General features: G+C 36.4%; 1 protein-coding gene across 1 annotated transcript in view; it reads left to right on the top strand.

Moving 5' to 3' along the window:
* The window catches only part of LOC136801106 (uncharacterized), a 71,636-nt gene that overhangs the window by 9,740 nt on the left and 44,115 nt on the right, over positions 1-17,781 (top strand). Inside the window, exons 6-11 of the mRNA XM_067057728.1 lie at positions 286-437; positions 2,474-2,804; positions 12,200-12,356; positions 13,528-13,790; positions 14,476-14,576; positions 16,970-17,060. Of these exons, the coding sequence (XP_066913829.1) occupies positions 286-437; positions 2,474-2,804; positions 12,200-12,356; positions 13,528-13,790; positions 14,476-14,576; positions 16,970-17,060 (1,095 nt within the window). The remainder of the gene's footprint in view (positions 1-285; positions 438-2,473; positions 2,805-12,199; positions 12,357-13,527; positions 13,791-14,475; positions 14,577-16,969; positions 17,061-17,781) is intronic.

Genomic DNA, 17,781 nt, shown 5'->3' with positions numbered 1-17,781 from the left:
GTCTGTCTGTCTGTCTGTCTGTCTGTCTGTCTGTCTGTCTGTCTGTCTGTCTGTCTGTCTGTCTGTCTGTCTGTCTGTCTGTCTGTCTGTCTGTCTGTCTGTCTGTCTGTCTGTCTGTCTGTCTGTCTGTCTGTCTGTCTGTCTGTCTGTCTGTCTGTCTGTCTGTCTGTGATGATCAGTAAATATCTTATTGTATCAAATATTACTAACCATTAAAACTTGTCTATTATATTGAATTCTGATTTACTTTTTAACTATTTACGAGACCGATTGTTTTTGTTATAGCAAACGTCATTGTACCCTTCGAGTGGAAAGTAATAATGTGGGCTAATAAAGATCTTAAAGATGAACAACCCAACCCTAACTTACCTTCAGAGTACACCATCTTCAATTTCAATGTTGTTGCAAGGCCATTCGAAATTTATAAAATACAATGGGTAAGTCAAGAAAATCGTCTCTTTTTTTTGTATACTATAATATAATTGGGAAAAGAACCGTCAAACTATCTGTTAAGGTGAGCGCTAGCTGCAGCGTTATAGACGAAAAATGAGCTGATTATCATCCTGGCAAGATGGTGGAGCTTGGTACAATCATGGTCAAAATCTATTGAGAATTTAGCTTATTTCATTGTTTTTCGAAATTTGGAGTTTAGAAGTCGCTTTTGGGCTAATTGATAAATTTATTCGAGTATTTCAATTCGGGGGGGGGGGGGGGGTTTATAGACTTCCAGGCTATATTCTGAGCCCTATTGGACCATTCTTGAACTTTTGGATCCTTAGATCCTAATCCCCAAATACTTAAGTCTAGCGTTAAAACTCAGAGTTAAAACCCTACCCTTCCGACCTAAGTTAAAGTGCTTCCAAATCGTTTTTGGTTATAAGATTTCGTAGGAATTTCCATTTTTTCTCAAATATTACGACCATGATTGTAGAAATTCTTCATCGCTTCCGCCTCACCTTCACTTACTCGCTGAGTAGCATATATACCGTCTTACCTCAAAACAACGCCCTTCCATTAAACGCCCCTCCTTTTTAAGGAAAACAAATTAATAGACGCCCTCTTTAAACGAACGCCTCTCCCTCTAGGAAGGGCGTTTATTTTACACAAATAGTTATAAGGAATCAAAATATGAAGGCAAACTTAGATATATGATAATAATTGTATTCTTTTTGTCTTACTCCGCAAAACTTTTTACTAAATTCCGTTTTTCCGCACTAAGATTGTCTAATTTTTCGTCTCTCCAACGAGAACCCAATTTCCGTAATTACAGCTAAATTTTCGCCAAATTCTGCCACTCCGTCGGAAAATAGGGCCGATTGCGCTCCTCCGCCAACCATAAAATCCCCCTTAATTAATATTTTTATACTCAAATGATAATAATGAACAGGCAAAATAAGGTTCCGATTCATATTAGTAAAGTAGTCTTGCTTATAAATTATTAAATAAACACCCCTTTTTTTAAACACCTTCTCGAATAAACGCCCCTTTTAAAAAATGAAACAAAAACAAACACCCAGTACGTTTATTCGAAGTAATACGGTATTGTATGAAATGGAAAATTCCAGCGGTTAAAAATATTTAGCGTGTTGTTTGACCTGATAGAAATATCATCGGATTCACCTGCTACCTTGAGTGGATTAATTTTCTCCATCTTTTTCAAAACTCATTTAATTTTTGCCGGACTTATTTTCGCGAGCACAGAAAATAAAAACTTTTGGCAGGATAAAATTTCGCGAATCAGCCTGTTTTTGACCTAATTTTTTGACAAGAGTCATGATTTTAAATGTTAAGCGAGGATTATATTTGTTGAATCATCAAAACTCATTTAATTTTTGCAAAGATTTTAAAACATTTCGTGAGCATTAAATTTCGCAAATTTTCGGAAAAACTCGCGTATATGAATCCACTTAAGGTACATCGAAATGATATTCGGCAATTATGGTTCTTAGGTTTTACCGTTTTTGTGTCTCATTGTTGCATTATTGTGAATTGTAAAGCATCAAGATTTAATTACCGTTGCTTTAAAGGTTTTGTTTTTAAATAAGAGAGATATCGTTTGCTTACTCGTCATTTTTTAAATCACAAGCTTTTTCACATTGGATTGACACGAATGTGGAGCAAGATTAGTCATAAAGAGGAAAAGAAAAACATTTTTTGCTTATATCAGCATAATATAACAATAGGTAGACACTGTCCTGATATGAAATATGTGTCTGATATGAAACGGGAATATTTATAAAAAAAGAAAACTTTTAAAAAAGAAAACTTTATTATTACTGGTCCGTAGAAAAGTAAAAAATTAACATTTGTTCGTTCGTCTGTTACCAGTTTTTTTCAGGATCGGCCCTTTAGTTGGTTATTTGCATAGTGATGCAAATCAACAGTACCCAAAAAGAGCCGAAGCCCGATTTTCGTCTACCTATATCACGTAGGTTCATTCAGCATGTTGCTTGTTTCTTTTATTTCTCTACAGCAAAGAAAAGATGATAATATACATACCGCACGAATTCCAGAGGACTTAGTCGCAATGATAAATGAATTCAAATCTAAAATGATGGATTTGGTGATTGTCTATAATTCGGAAGATGTCAATTTCGTCCCTCAAACAGTTTGTGTCCTTGATTTTAACGGAGAGGTTTTGGTGCTGGGAATCCCAGAATATCCTTTGAAAAAAACATACGAGGGGAAAGTCTATGCAAAATTCACTGGAGAGTATAATATCGGCTACACAAAGTATGAAAGTGGAGATTCAGCTCAAAATCTATCAGTGACTTGCAATGGAAGAAAGAATGCTTGGTTCCAACGTAAGTTTGTTATCCACCAAAGGCCGGTACAAGTTCAACCAAACCGTGCCAGTACACATTTCTTCACTTGCGCGCGCTGCGATCGCACTTTTTCGAGCAGAGCTTCCACGCTATTGGTTAAAGGAAAATTTAGCAACTCCATTGGCCCGAACTGACGTAACGGTTGAAACATTTTTTTTCGAGTGCGCGCTACATTTTTATGACGTAATTTTTTTTTTCCAAGCAAAAAGGATTGAAGCCAAAAAATGCGATCGTAGACCGGCCTTAAGGCTTCAAGGTCCAAGTTCAAAACTAACTTAAAAAATTAAAAACAATTTCGTATTTTGACTATAGTCTGGCATGATATAGATGACTATATATTAAAAAAAAGATTGGACTGAGAGTATTGCATAAATTCAATGATATTCTTTACAGTTATTAAGCTTATTCCAAAAAATGGGCAGTCTGCACTTTTTTAAAGATTTCACTTGAGGGAAAATATACAATAAAAAGTTAAGTCTGTAGACACTTTAAAAAACCGTTCGTTCGTCCGTTTGTTCGTTCGTTCGCCTGTCACTAACTTTTCTCAAGATTGAATCACAGGAATCATTTGATTTTTGGTACAAAAGTGCAAAATGGTGGTGGCCAAAATGCGATGGAGTCCGATTTTTGACAATAAATATTTTTTGAGTAAATTTCAGCCAAAAAATGGCTAAAAATAGGGTTTTTTTTGACGAACTTGGTGAAAAATTAAATCATCCATAGTTGGTCATTTTTGGTCGTTTTAGGCCTACTTTAAAGGGCTGTAACTTTTTACCCAAATGCTCACATGCTTTTGGGACAGACTTTATAAAGATAATTTCTAGTATAAGCTTTGAAGCAGGAATTTTCCAACCAATTAAGAATTTTGATTCTATACTTTTCTAAAACTTTGAATATCGCTTATTTCAAAAGTGTATTTAGATTTTCCGATCAAAACTTCAGTCCTCAAAGAAAGATCCAAATAGGCACATATTTATAAAGCCCGAAGGGCTAGATGTCGTGCTTTAACCCTATTAGCCCCAGGGGGGGGGGTAGAATTTACCACGCTGGAGTTCTTTTGTTTATATCTCAAAGAAAAATTTTTTAAACGACCTGAAACTTTCTGACTTTTAATAAAATCTTATCAAGAGTACTTGTGCAAAATTTTAGGGTCATAGGTTGTCCAGATCAGATTTTATGACTTTATTGTGAAACATGACATAAAACCCACAATCCTACAAGAAATATTTGAGACAAAGGGGAGTTCCCCGTGTAATTTTGAACACCACAATTGATTTTTAAGCGCCTTAAACTACAGTTGGAAAGTAGAGTTTTAACTCTGAGTTTTAACATGAGACTTAAGACTTAGGAGCTTAGGATCTCAGGATTTAAAAGCTCAAATTTGGTCGAATGAGGCTTGGAATATAGCCTAGAAGCCACCGAACCCCTCTAAAATCAAAATATTCAATGGAAGAAAGTGGAAGTGCTAAAATAGCAATTCTCGCCCGAACTTTAAATTCTGAAAAACGTTAAAATACACTAAAATCTCAATATATTTCGAGGGAGATTGTCTGAGAAACTGAAAAATGCCGAATTCTGCTCAGCAGGGGTTCTTATTCCAAGTTTAAAGCAATTTTTCTGGCTCAAAAATCCCCTTTCTTCAATTTTAGGGGCTAAAACTCGAAAAAAAGTCAAAATTTCCTGAAATTTTCACGTTTTTGACTTTTCGTAAATTGGACCTTTGCAAAATATTAAATATTTCATAAAAAAAGTGATTTTGGCCAGGAGCAAACCCTTCAAAATGGTCCGAAACATGCTTTAAGACGAATTTTAGAGGTTTTCAGGTAATTTTGGATCCCCCGCAGAGCAGAAATCAGCATTTTTCAGTTTTTCAGACAATCCTACAAGAAATATTTGAGACAAAGGGGAGTTCCCCGTGTAATTTTGAACACCACAATTGATTTTTAAGCGCCTTAAACTACAGTTGGAAAGTAGAGTTTTAACTCTGAGTTTTAACATGAGACTTAAGACTTACGAGCTTAGGATCTCAGGATTTAAAAGCTCAAATTTGCTCGAATGAGGCTTGGAATATAGCCTAGAAGCCACCGAACCCCTCTAAAATCAAAATATTCAATGGAAGAAAGTGGAAGTGCTAAAATAGCAATTCTCGCCCGAACTTTAAATTCTGAAAAACGTTAAAATACACTAAAATCTCAATATATTTCGAGGGAGATTGCAGCTAAAATCACTTAAAACTCAAAATTTTAAAGTGCTGATAACTTCTAAACTATTTATTCAATAATTTTCAAATTTTGACACGTGATAGGCATTGTGCATGGGGAGAACCTCTGAACTGGAATTCTATTCTAATTACATGGAATTTCACTTTTCCTAATGGCCCTTTTAATAACAATCTCTTTATAGAAAACTTCAACGCGATATTGAAAGTGCCTTACTAAAAGAACTGGATTACTATTCAGAAGCTCACATCTTTCAAAATATGGCAATGCGATTATCTCCTCGTCAGATAGCTCTTGACCGTTTAGCCTAGAAATTATGTAGGGCAATTCGTTCCACCTCAAGTCAGCACAGGACAGTGTCATGAACTCTGCAATGACTTCTTTAACGGTTAGACGCTTTTTTGAAAACTAACGTCAAAAGAGTGAAAATAAATTAGTTTTTCTTAAAATTCTCACTCAAATTAAAAAGAAGTGAGCTGATTTTTGCTGAAGAAGATGAAGGAAGCTGCGCTCGTCGTATTGGTGTATCTCTTTCTACATCAAATGGGAAGTAGCCACGAGAAATCGAGTTTTAAAGTTCAAAACAAAGACTTTTTGACTCGACGTCAAAACCACAACAAGAAACAGAGGTTTTGCGCACCGATCCATCTCTACGCAAATCATTCAGCAACATTCAGGCTCCTCATCTCCGGTGATATCGAAACTAATCCGGGTCCGCTCGCATGTCCAGTTTGTGTCAAAACTGTCCGTAAGAATTCGTACCACTTGGAATGCAAGGTTTGTCTCAACTCGACTCACGTAAAATGTATTTATAAAACTGTCAAAAACTTCTCAGACAAACACAACTTATGGACATGTCACGACTGTTTGCTTGCCGAATTACCATTCAACAATGCTGACATAGACTTTTTACTATTCGACTCTTCAACCGTCAATACCATCCCTGAGCAACAAAATACCCAAATCCAGCTGGACCTTCTTAACGCCAACCGAAACAACTACAGCATAGCGCATCTTAACATACAATCTATTAAAAATAAGACTGCCCAACTTGAAGCCATGCTGCTAAAACACAAATTTGATATTCTAACAATCTCTGAGACATGGCTCGTTGACAATCCTGCACTGATCAGACAACTCAACTTCTCCGGTTATCATCCTTTCAAGTACAATAACAGAAATGGTAAACGTGGGGGTGGTGTTGGAGCCTACTTTAAAGACGGCATCAAACATCGCCCAAGAACTGACATTGATAAGAAGGACACAACGATCGAACACCAGTGGTTTGAAGTGAAGGGAAAGAAAAGTCCCTTTCTTATAGCCGTCTTCTATCAACCAAGTTCCGAAGATGTCGACAAACGCGCCTGGCTTCAAAAATTCGAAATATTGATATCATACGTTCACACCATCTGGTCTGATCCAATTGTGATCACTGGTGACACAAATATCGATCTTCTGAAAGAGAACTACAACGTTGCTAACGAATATAAAGATACCCTAGATCGTCTCGGTTTACATCAACAAGTGAAGAAACCAACCCGGAAAGGAAAAACCTGCATTGACCATATCATCACCTCGTTTCCGAAAGTCGTCGGCGAACACGTGATACCCTGTTGCGAAATGAGTGATCATGATGCACCTTTCGCTATCTGCAACCTCAGGAAACCAAGATTCGAACCAAGGTTTAAATACATACGTAATGAAAAAAACTTCGATATACATGCGTTTAAAAACTATATCGCACAAGTACCATTCAATCTAGTTTACGCCTTCGACTCCGCCGAGGAACAGCTTGACATATTCAATGAACTGTTTACTAGCTGTCTTAGCCGACATGCACCACTTGTAAAGCAGAAAATTACACGTCCGCCAGCTCCATGGTTGAAAGATCTCAACATCGGCGAGAAACAAAGAGAAAGAGATTACCTCCGCGCTAAGTGCCATGCCCCCGATGCCGAAGAGGGAGACTGGAACCTCTACCGTAAAGCTCGTAATGAACTAAAGACTCTCATTCGTGTAACCAAATCTTCTTTCTTCCGTCGTGCCCTATCCTCTAAACGACCGAAAGAGGTGTGGTCTACCATCCATCGTATCCTCAAGCCGAATCCTCAAAAGATCCACGCTGAGCCTGACACCCTCAACCAACACTTCAACACAACTGCTGGGAGACTACTTAATTCACAACCGAAACCAGAGCAGCTCCTTCACCAACTCATTGACGATCTACCTGAATTTGATGACGCGTTCACCATTGCCCAAGTCTCCTACGCTGATGTTCGTAAAGCCATTAGAAATCTTCGGGACGATTGCTCAACCGGTCACGATCAAATGCCATCAAACAAAAAACTGTCCACAGATGAAATCTGCAGTCCGATATGTCATATCATTAACACCTCTATTCAACAATCGATCTTCCCAAGTCAATGGAAAATATCAAAAATCAGCCCAATTCCTAAAATTGAATCACCGAATGAGCCAAGTGATTATCGTCCAATATCGATTTTACCCATTCTATCAAAAGTATACGAGAAACTCATCATGATACAAATGACAAACTTTCTTGAACACCAGGAACTCTTGTCACAATACCAATCTGGCTTTCGTAAGGGCCATTGCACTGTAACCACATGTATTAAAATCAAAAATGACATTCTGAAAGCTATGCACCACGGAGAGATCACACTTGCTGTTCTTGCCGATTTCTCGAAAGCATTTGACACCGTTGACTTTGAAACTCTGATAAAAAAGCTTCATTCACTCCACTTCTCCATAGTTTGCACCCCCCCCTTTTTAATAGGGGGGGATGCCAACTTTCTGGAGGGCCTTTGTAGGGGGGGTACCGAGATCTGCCGAAAAAACTAGGGGGGATGGGAATGTAGGGGGGGATCAAATAAAAAAGGGGGGGTTTGGAAATTTTGGTCAATTTTCTAATCAAATACAAATTGTCACAGTTATATTCTGTCATTGTTGGCTCGTGACTATAATACTTCATACTCTTTCTTGTTGATAATTTTGCTGGTAGGTGGGAAAGCGAGTTTCCTTCGAAACGGATTTTCTGTAAAAAAAAAGGGGGGATAAGATTTCATTACAAAAGGGGGGGATGGGTATATAGGGGGGGATGAAATAAACCTAGGGGGGGATGAAATAAACCTAGGGGGGTTCATACCCCTCTGCAAACTATGTTCTCGAAGAAGTCCTTACGTATTCTTGCAAACTACCTCAGCAGTCGACAACAGTACGTACAAATTGATGATAAGAGATCACCCGTCTTAACTGTCACTAATGGTGTGCCGCAAGGGAGCATATTGGGTCCCGTCCTCTTTAACATCTATGTTCACGACATGGCATCTAAGACCAACGCCAAATGTGTTCAGTATGCCGACGACACCAGCATCTATCGTCACACCAAACCTGCCAACCTTGAACTATGTAGTCAAGAAGTTCAGAACGATGTCAATGTTATCGAGGAGTGGTCACACGACTCAAACTTAATCTTCAATGCAAAAAAGACAAAATCGATGCTCTTTGCCACCAGTCAAATGGCACGAAGACACGACTTTACTTTTGAGATAAAATCAAACAACGAAATGATAATCGAGCGAGTTCCGTCATTCAAACTGCTTGGTGTCACGTTTAACGAAATCTCACATGGAACGCCCATGTTAAAAATGCGATAACGAAAGCTTACGGAACACTTAAAAGTCTCGCGCTGATTAAACGTTATCTACCGTACCGACTTCGTTGCCAGCTTGCCGAGACCCTCGTCCTAAGTAAACTGGACTATGGTAATGCTGTCTTCAACAATGCACCAGACTACCTTTTCAAACAACTACAAAAAATACAAAATGCCGCTGCCAGCTTTGTAAGAAAGAGTTACTCGCGGGAAACTGATGTCATCGCTATGAAATGGCTTCCGGTAAAGGAACGCTCGGACTACAGTATGGCTAGACTCGCATGGAAATCCGTTAATATGAGTACTTGGCCAAAGTTTCTACCAATGGAAAAGTATGAGCAACCTATTACTAGGAACGACCGTATCGGTGGTACCAAATTGCGTGAATCTTTGAATATTAATGGCTCGTTTGAATTTGAAGCTCCAAGAATTTTTAATGACCTTCCTGTTACATGTCGTAACTCACTTGAATACAAAGTTTTCTGCAAAGAGGCGAAAAACTATTTCCTAGATAAAGCTCTTGCTAGAAGCCTGCAGTAGTACAAGCCTTATTCAAGCTTTTTCTCGGCTTGATATCTTCTGCTATCTTCTCAGCATAAGCTTTTGTTTTACATATACTGACACTCAATCTCTAGTTTCTCGTATGTGATATCTCCCACAATCACTTAATGACGAACTGCTTTATATTCCACTTTATATTGCAATACCCATATTAGTTTGTTAACAAGTCACAATTCTAGATACATTACAATCTCTTCTCTAGCACAAGCCATATTATTACGTCAGTAAGCAATCATGTTTCTTAATTTCATTAAAATTCTAAACCAAATATGTTACTTGAAATTTATTTTTATATACAGTATGATATGTTCATAGGCACTGGTACAGACCCCTTCGCACTCGTATTTAGTATCTATTCCATATGTCTATTCAGTTCATCGTTCACTTTTCTACATAGTCTCAATTAGCTCAATTAGTATTTACAATTCCTATCTCCCATCCAATTTTGTATAGTCTAACTTAATTTCATATTTCATCATCTATTTCATTGGTGGTCTACCAGTATTATGTTTTGTTTTGTTTTTGTTTTTTTTTTAGGTAAAGTTAGTTATTTATTTTATGTTCACCTTAAAATATTGAAAATGACAAACAGGCCTTGCTATACCGGTTTTATCTTCGTTTGGCTGCATTCGAATTTATTACTTCTGGTCGCGGGACTAGACATCGTCCCAATTCTGAGTTAATCTTCTGCATACAATTACTAACACTCTACTTTGCTAGCGTAGCCGGTCAGAGCATCTCACTAGTATACATATTAATTTTATAAATATTAATTTTATAAATATAAATATTTTTTTTCTAGACTTTGCACACATATGTTATATAATATTTTCAGCTGAAGAGCCAAATGTAAATTTTGGAGATTGAAATATACCATTATTATTATTATTATTATTATGATGATAATACAAATTTAAGAAATTCAAAGAAAATTTTTGAAAATGATGACGTCATCATTTATGACGTCATCAAATTTTGAAAATTTTACTCATCTTCAGCATAAATTTTAAGAAAAACTCTTCATGGAAATTGCAAAACCGGCAATTATGTTAAAAAACAGCCTTTTACCTTTCAGAATCCTCAAACAGAATTGAAATATCTTTATTGATTCAAATGTAATAGACATTTTTGTAAACCATATATTTGGGCTTTTTTCCGAAAGGTCGAAATTTTGTGATGACGTCATCAGTTTTTGCATGACGTCATCAAATTTTTTTTTCTTCCTGGAAAATTGTATCATGATGGAGAACATCTGTACCAAATTTCATGGCTATAGCTCTTCTAGATCGAAAATAATCGAGGGTGGTAGATTCTACCCCCCCCCCCCTGGGGATACAAAAGTCAAAAAAGCTTGGGGCTAATAGGGTTAAGTCATTGCAGGCAAAAAAAATTGAATATCGAAAAAAAAGTTGTTTTGCTATTGTTTTCGAAAAACTGCTAAGCTTCTGACTGGTCAAGCGCCTGAAATTCTATTGTAATGTCACGTGACCTAGGTAGGTTTTTTTACCTAACCACGGCACACTTTTCTGCCAAAGCACGATTCAAGAGAGATATGAAAAATCAGAATTATTTGTTATCATCGAGGTCTAAAGCATTTTCTATTTTTCATCTTCACTTTCAATCTTTGAAATTCTCCAAAGATACATCCATCCGCTTAAAACTACCTTTTCAACGAGGTATTACTTTTAATTATACTTTTTTCCCTCATGATCAATGCTCAAAAAAACTGAAAAAACACCTTATCAAATAACATCTATATTACTGTATTACATAGCGTACCTTCATTTAGAAAAAAAAGAATCCTCGGGTTGGAAAGAATAACTATACGCGCTTTCCTATCGCGCAAGCACAAGTTAATTTTGCCTTGTTCAGCTTAATAAGAATATAGTGCACCTTATAACCGTTTGTTGTTGAATAAATGAGAATATGAGGTTTGTTAGAAACTTCTTCCCCAAAACTTGTCTTTTATAATGAGCTTTTGCAAAGGTTTAACCCTTTAACTAAAGTCTATTCACGATAAGTGTGCACTCTTTTTTCTTTTACCTATAACTTTTGAAGGAATTCTCCAATCTTTATAAATTTGGTATCATTGGAAAGATATTAGTGAGTGAAAAAATTTGAAATAAAAAAATCTTAAAAAAGATTCTAAAAATTAAGATGAAAATGAAGAAGAAAAAAAGGAAGATCTTGTAGAAAAGTGCTATAACTTTCATTTTCACTGGAGAGATTCCTTGATCTTAGGAGATCATCACTGTGACGAAATTTTATTAAAATATTTATCCAATATAAAGTTATGATACAAAGTTAATAAGTGATTGACCCCAAAAAACAGCAAAAAACTGCAGAAAACAGCGTTTTTAGACGTCAATCACGTTATAACTTTGTTTGATATCTTTGACTGAATGATTATTTTTGAGAATTTTTTTCACAGTGATGACGTTCGATGATCAAGAATTCACTTCAGTGAAAATGATAGTTATAGCACTTTTCTACAAGATCTTCATTTTTTTCTTCTTCATTTTCATCTTTATTTTGAGAATTTTTTTAAAGATATTTTTATTTCAAATTGTTCCACTAACTAATATCTTTCCAATGATACCAAATTTATAAAGATTGAAGAATTCTTTCAAAAGTTATAAGTAAAAGAAAAAGAGTGCACACTTATCGTGAATAGACTTTAGTCTAGCAAGCTAGACGATTAATTCAGACAGATGAAGTAGAAATAAAACAAAAAGTAAGGAGAGAAAAATGTAGCTAAATTAACCTCCGGCAAATAGGTCGAAATCTCTCTTACGTCAGCAAATGACGACATCGGCAAAGAAATCGAAAATGCTCTTGTCGACATTCACCGACAGCAGCACGGAAAGGGTTATTAATGATAGTATAAGAATGCAAATGATTTTCTATCCATCTTGTTTTAGTAAGTAGAATTGACAGCTTTGACATTACAAATTACCCGTTCTCCATCAATGCTGTTAGTGCAATGGAATTGGAATTCAAACCCAATTTTGGTTGGCGACGGTCTGATTATACGCCCAATAGTATCGTCACAGTTCACGTCGATTACAAAGCTGACAGGTAATTCTTTTCTATCCATTTAAAATTTCGCATAGACTTTTTTTCCGCGAATTGGGAATCTAATATTTTCACCCGGATCAATATTACTCTTCGAAACGTTTCTTCTGAAAGTGTATATTTTTTCTTCTAAATCTTTACCAAAAATGCTGACGTCAGCATAAAATATTGTTACCAGTATTCGATTTTTAAACTAGGAAAAATTTTGAATTTTAACATAAGAACCCCATACATTTTTTTTATTAGAATAATTTTATAAGAACAATGAGGCTCAAAAATGCCAAAAATAAGAACAATTTAAGAACAACTCTAAGCCTGGAATGGCTGAATTTTGGGTATAAAAATGGTATAAATAGGGAATCAAGCCAGAAATAGCCCAAATTTGCCCTAAAAATAAGAACATAAAAAGAACAATGAGAACAGCCGAGCTTAAACAAAAATTTGCTGGTTCTTATAAAAAAAAGGGAGTGTAAGGCGAAAATAAAAAAATATAGTGTTTCCGGAAACCGGCCGTGTGAATAAAAAAAATTTCTGACCCGGCCGCAGACTTCGTTGGTAGTTGATACATTAGTATTCATCAGGGATTACGTCATACACGTTTTTTTTTTATAAGAACAAACTATATAAGAACATAAGGCTTTGAGGCCCAAAAACTTAAGAACATTCTAAGAACATTCTAAGGCTTTGGAGACTTAAAAACATGCATTTTCTTAAGAAATTACATCAAAATGCTCAAAAAATGCTGAAAATAAGAACATTTTAAGAACATTTTTAGGCTTCAAATCCAAAAAACTAAGAACATCCGAAGGCTTCGAAAATTTTTGACGTTCTTATAAAAAAAAAACGTGTACTGTTTTTACATAAAAATTATTTCAATGATCTTAAAAGTTATCACAATTAGCAAAAAAAAATTTTCCGGCCGGCCGCATGAGAGCTTTTTTCCTTCACCCTCATTCCGGAAACACTACATTTTTTAATTTTCGCCTAAAGACTAATTTTTTGAGATTTCAACTTATCAACCTTGGAAAAAGTTAGGTCAAAAAAAATTTCTTTTGGGGAAAATGTCAAATCAACTGGTACTCCCTTTTAAAATGTGCACCATCCACTTTTGGCAGACAGATAGCGGGAAATTACGAATGCAGCCATAATGTTACTTTTTTTTCTATCGCTATAGGGAATTTCGTGTTTATGGCGACCTATTGACTAATGTGAACCCAACGGCGGAACCAAATGGAGATGTCATATTCGACTATATGGATAAAGATAAAACGCGGATTGATTACATTCATATCGTGGCGCAGAATATCATTTCTGGCGAATGGGATGTTTTTCATTACGTTTATCCTATTTATCCCACTTATGAATCGAATGATATGGGCCAAGATCCGACCACCGTACCACGACCTTGGGAGAAGATTGATATGACTAATGGTTTCAGTAAGTCAATAATTCAACGTACTATCAGGGGTCTTATTTAGGTCTGGCGATAGACTCAAGACTCCAAAGGTTTAAAATTGTTCAAATAAGGCTGAGAACATAGCCTATTACCCTATCGGCCAAAACTTAGTCGGCCTTAATTATTAGTCGGCCCTAATTTTAGTCACCTCGTCAAAATTTTGTCACTAAGGGCCGAATAATAATTAAGACCGACTAAAATTTTAGATCATTTCTAAATTTACAAGCAGATGGAAAATAGGAGAAAGCTTAAAATACTGGTAAATAAGGAAAGTTTAATTATAAACTTTTAATTTGGCCCAAATTTTTAGTCGGCCCTAATTTCAGTCACTAAGGGCCGACTAAGTTTTGGCCGATAAGGTAGCTACTGAATCCCTCCATAATCGAAATGTCCAATCAAATAAAGCGGTGTGCTACTTTTAAGGAAGTCATAACAATGCAATTTTAGCGTCAATGTTTTCAAGGGAAAGAAAGAGGAGAAGAAAGTGCATAACAAAACAAATTTTTTTATTTATCAATATTGAAAAAAAAGATGAAACTCATTCATACATCGAATAAACAACCTTTGCCAAACGTATTGTTCTCGCAAGCTAGGGTTAATACTTTACCTTATAAACAATTTGTATAAGTTACGAGTAAAATTCATGATGGATATATATTTTTCAAGGTTTAGATAGACTTATTCGACTTCCTCATTCGGACCCTATCAATCAAACGGAAGCGATAATTAGCACAGGTGCAGAAGTGATCCAACCAGAGATTTATTTAGTAAGTAAAAGCTCGTAAAAAATTCTCCGTACATATAATCGTTTCGAAAACCCTACCTTTCGCGTTCATTGATTGTGGCGCTCATGTTTTATACTCAACGGCCCACTTTACGCCGGCCTTGATTTAGCGCCAGCTCTTATTACGCCAAAGTTCATGTTTTCCATTTTTAGCTTGGCCCTAATTTATTTCTGACCCCTTACGCTGCCGCCGGAAAAATAACGACAATAACGGCCAATAAGGGCCGATGACTTGATTAGTTATACAAGTGTACCTCATAAACACTGTCGTAAGTAGTGTTATAATGGTTATCATCCTTGACTCCCGCCTGGGAGGCTCGAGTTCGATACCCACCGTGTCACTACGATTCGTTTGGCAAGTGCATGTACCTTCGCCCGGGTCATGTAAGGGAAATTGGATATAATCAAGTGGATAAATTTTTATTTCGAAGGTCGTCCGTGTAGGCTTTTTTTCAAAACCAAAAGAATTTAAAATGATATTAAAAACACTTTTGTAACCATGATAGATATACTTTTTTATAAGAACCAGCAAAACTTTGCTGAGGCTGGGCTGTTCTTATTTTTTTGGCACTTTGAGTCTCTAATTGTTCTTTATAATTAGGGTATACTTGACGTATTTTAGACGTTATACTAAACTTTTACTACTCTGGGCCCGGTTGTTCAAAAGTGGATTAGTGGCCGATTAGCTTAATTCTCGATTAAATCTCGATTAGCGCCGATTAACGCAGAACCGTCGGTTGTTCGAAAAAAGTTAGGCTTAAATCTGGATTAAATCCCGATTATTATCCATATAGCGGTCATTAAGTAAGCCATTAAAGATTCGAACGGCGGGCGGTATTGAAAGGTTCTATGACTCAAATAGTCATACCCGCGCTGAGAAAACTAAGGCGTCGTGCTTAAGAGGGCTGAAATATCATTAACCGCCCTATGGTTATAGGGCGATAACGTCATTTGCAGCCCGCTCGGAACTTTGTTGAAGTCGTTGCATTGAAGCGGTGAGACTAAACCGACGTCAGAAAAAAACACCTTTTGGTCATTTGCGGCCCGCTCGCAAGGGTACTCAAATTTGTTGAAGTCATTGCATTGAAGCGAAAAGACTTGGCTGACGCTAGAAAAAAACGTTGTTTGAATTTCCGATATGGATAATAATAGTAATAGCGTTAAGCTTTCGTTCGTTGTTGTCATTAATTCTGCCCTTGCAGTTTGATTATTAGCCCTCTAGTGCCATTTGCGCCCTCCGCTTCGCGTCGGGCCCAAATGACACTCTCGGGCTAATAATCAAACTGCGCGGGCAGAAAATAACAACAACGACCTCAAACTGAACGCTATTGTTATATTAAATTGGCCAAATTTTAATCCTGCTCTGACCCAGGATTAACGAGGATTAAGAGACTTTTTCCTACAAAAAAAGTGAAGTCGCTGCATTGAAGTGAGAAATTTGAACAAAAAAAGATTTTCGAATGTTTTGAAAACATTCGAAAAGTGACGTCAAGATTAAGATTTTTGAAAACACAGGCAAAATCTCCACGATTAGTTAATCTGACGTTCGAACAACGGAAGTTAATCGCCGGGATTAACTAATCGAAATCTAATCGCGATTAGCGCTAATCGGGAGTTAATCTAATCGACTTTTGAACAACGGGCCCTGACCCCTAAATTGTTTTAAATTCAGTAATTTCAGGCTCATCATTATTTTTAAGTTGTTTCTATTTTTTTGGCGATTTTGAGTCTAATTTTTCTTATAAAATTGTTCTTATAAAAAAAAGTGTAATCCTTCGGTCTGAGAAAAAAAGTTCTATAACTATTCTGTAATAAACCAGATGTCAAAAACTGAATCTTTCTGATACGATCTTGTTACTTTTTTGTCGTTCCCAGTCCATTTTTAGTGATGCGCGGACTTGAAAATATTGAGATATTTTGTCAAGTCGTTTGTTTGTATCCTTGTTTTAGGACACAATCAAAATTTCTAATTCGAACCTTTTTCATTTGAATCTCCGCAATCGTTTAGTAATTTGAAAAAAAATTCTTGGTCTCTCTAAAGGTTTGGGGACAAGAGAAGTTTTTTTTGCGTTGGTGCAATGCAACATGCTCCATCCTACCAACACAAGAAAAAAAGTGTGTCCCATGGTTTCTATTTTTGTTTCATGATACAAAAAGTGAGGGAAATACCCAAAAGACACGCTGATTTTGTCCCTGGGACAAAAGTGAGATTTCACTTTTATTGGTAGAAAGAAAAATGGGGTGGAGACACGAGAAAGAGTTTCAGGTTGGTGGGATGGAGCATGTTGCATTGCACCAACGCGAAAAAAAACTTCTCGTGTCCCTAAGCCTTAAGATCGAATAATCATCTGTATACTTTTATTGCTTTTGTTTTAGACTACGGTTTCAATTGATAAAGGACATGTACTACTAGCTTTACGAGGCTTAACAAATACTGGTGTGGGAGTAAGAGATTCCAGAGGCCCAGGTAGGTGGAACCCTAGCTGTTAAAATATGTCATTTTAACGTCTCTATACGCTATTCTTATTTATACAAGACAAGATTTTATTAGAGCACCGTTTTCGGCAAAAACCTAAGAATGCACGAAGGAAAATCTCAGTCTCAGGTTTCAGTAATACACCTTTGCGACCGTAATTGCGCGGACAGGCGCGTGCCATTCGATTACTTAATCCCTCTAAACTAGATCCAATCTTTTTTTGACAACTTTTTCTTTTGTGTTTATGTGGGAAAAAAAGACTGATACGAGTTTAGGGTGGTAAACAGACAGAAAAGTGGCCGCGCGGCAATTAGCGGCTACGGTCGAAAACATGTATTCCTAAGAAAGCAAGCCTTAAAACCCTTAAAACTACGTCAATAAATCAGAACAATCGAACGTGAGCCCAAGCGTATTATAGCTTTAATGTAATAAACGTTGTTTACATGCCTTATATGAACTGGAATCGATCGATCGTTTCTAGAGTTCTTTAATGGCATTTCTACTTTTTGCGCTTTGAATAACCCTGTACAATTTTGTTCAGGAAAAAATCAACCAAGCCCCGGTGAAATTTTTTTTTTCTCAGCGAAATTTTAACCCGACCATACCCCATAGGTATTATAGGTATTTGTCCAGATCAAGGATATCTTATTCTTTTACATATTAGATAGTCTAACTGATCACAGATTTCCCGTGAAAGGGTGTCCAGTTTTAT

The sequence above is a fragment of the Clytia hemisphaerica genome, unplaced genomic scaffold (genome assembly GCF_902728285.1).
Source record: "Clytia hemisphaerica strain Z4C2 unplaced genomic scaffold, Clytia hemisphaerica genome assembly, whole genome shotgun sequence".
NCBI classification, from domain to species: domain Eukaryota; kingdom Metazoa; phylum Cnidaria; class Hydrozoa; order Leptothecata; family Clytiidae; genus Clytia; species Clytia hemisphaerica.
Note: the sequence above shows the minus strand (reverse complement) of the source record. Positions and strands in the feature narration are given on the sequence as shown.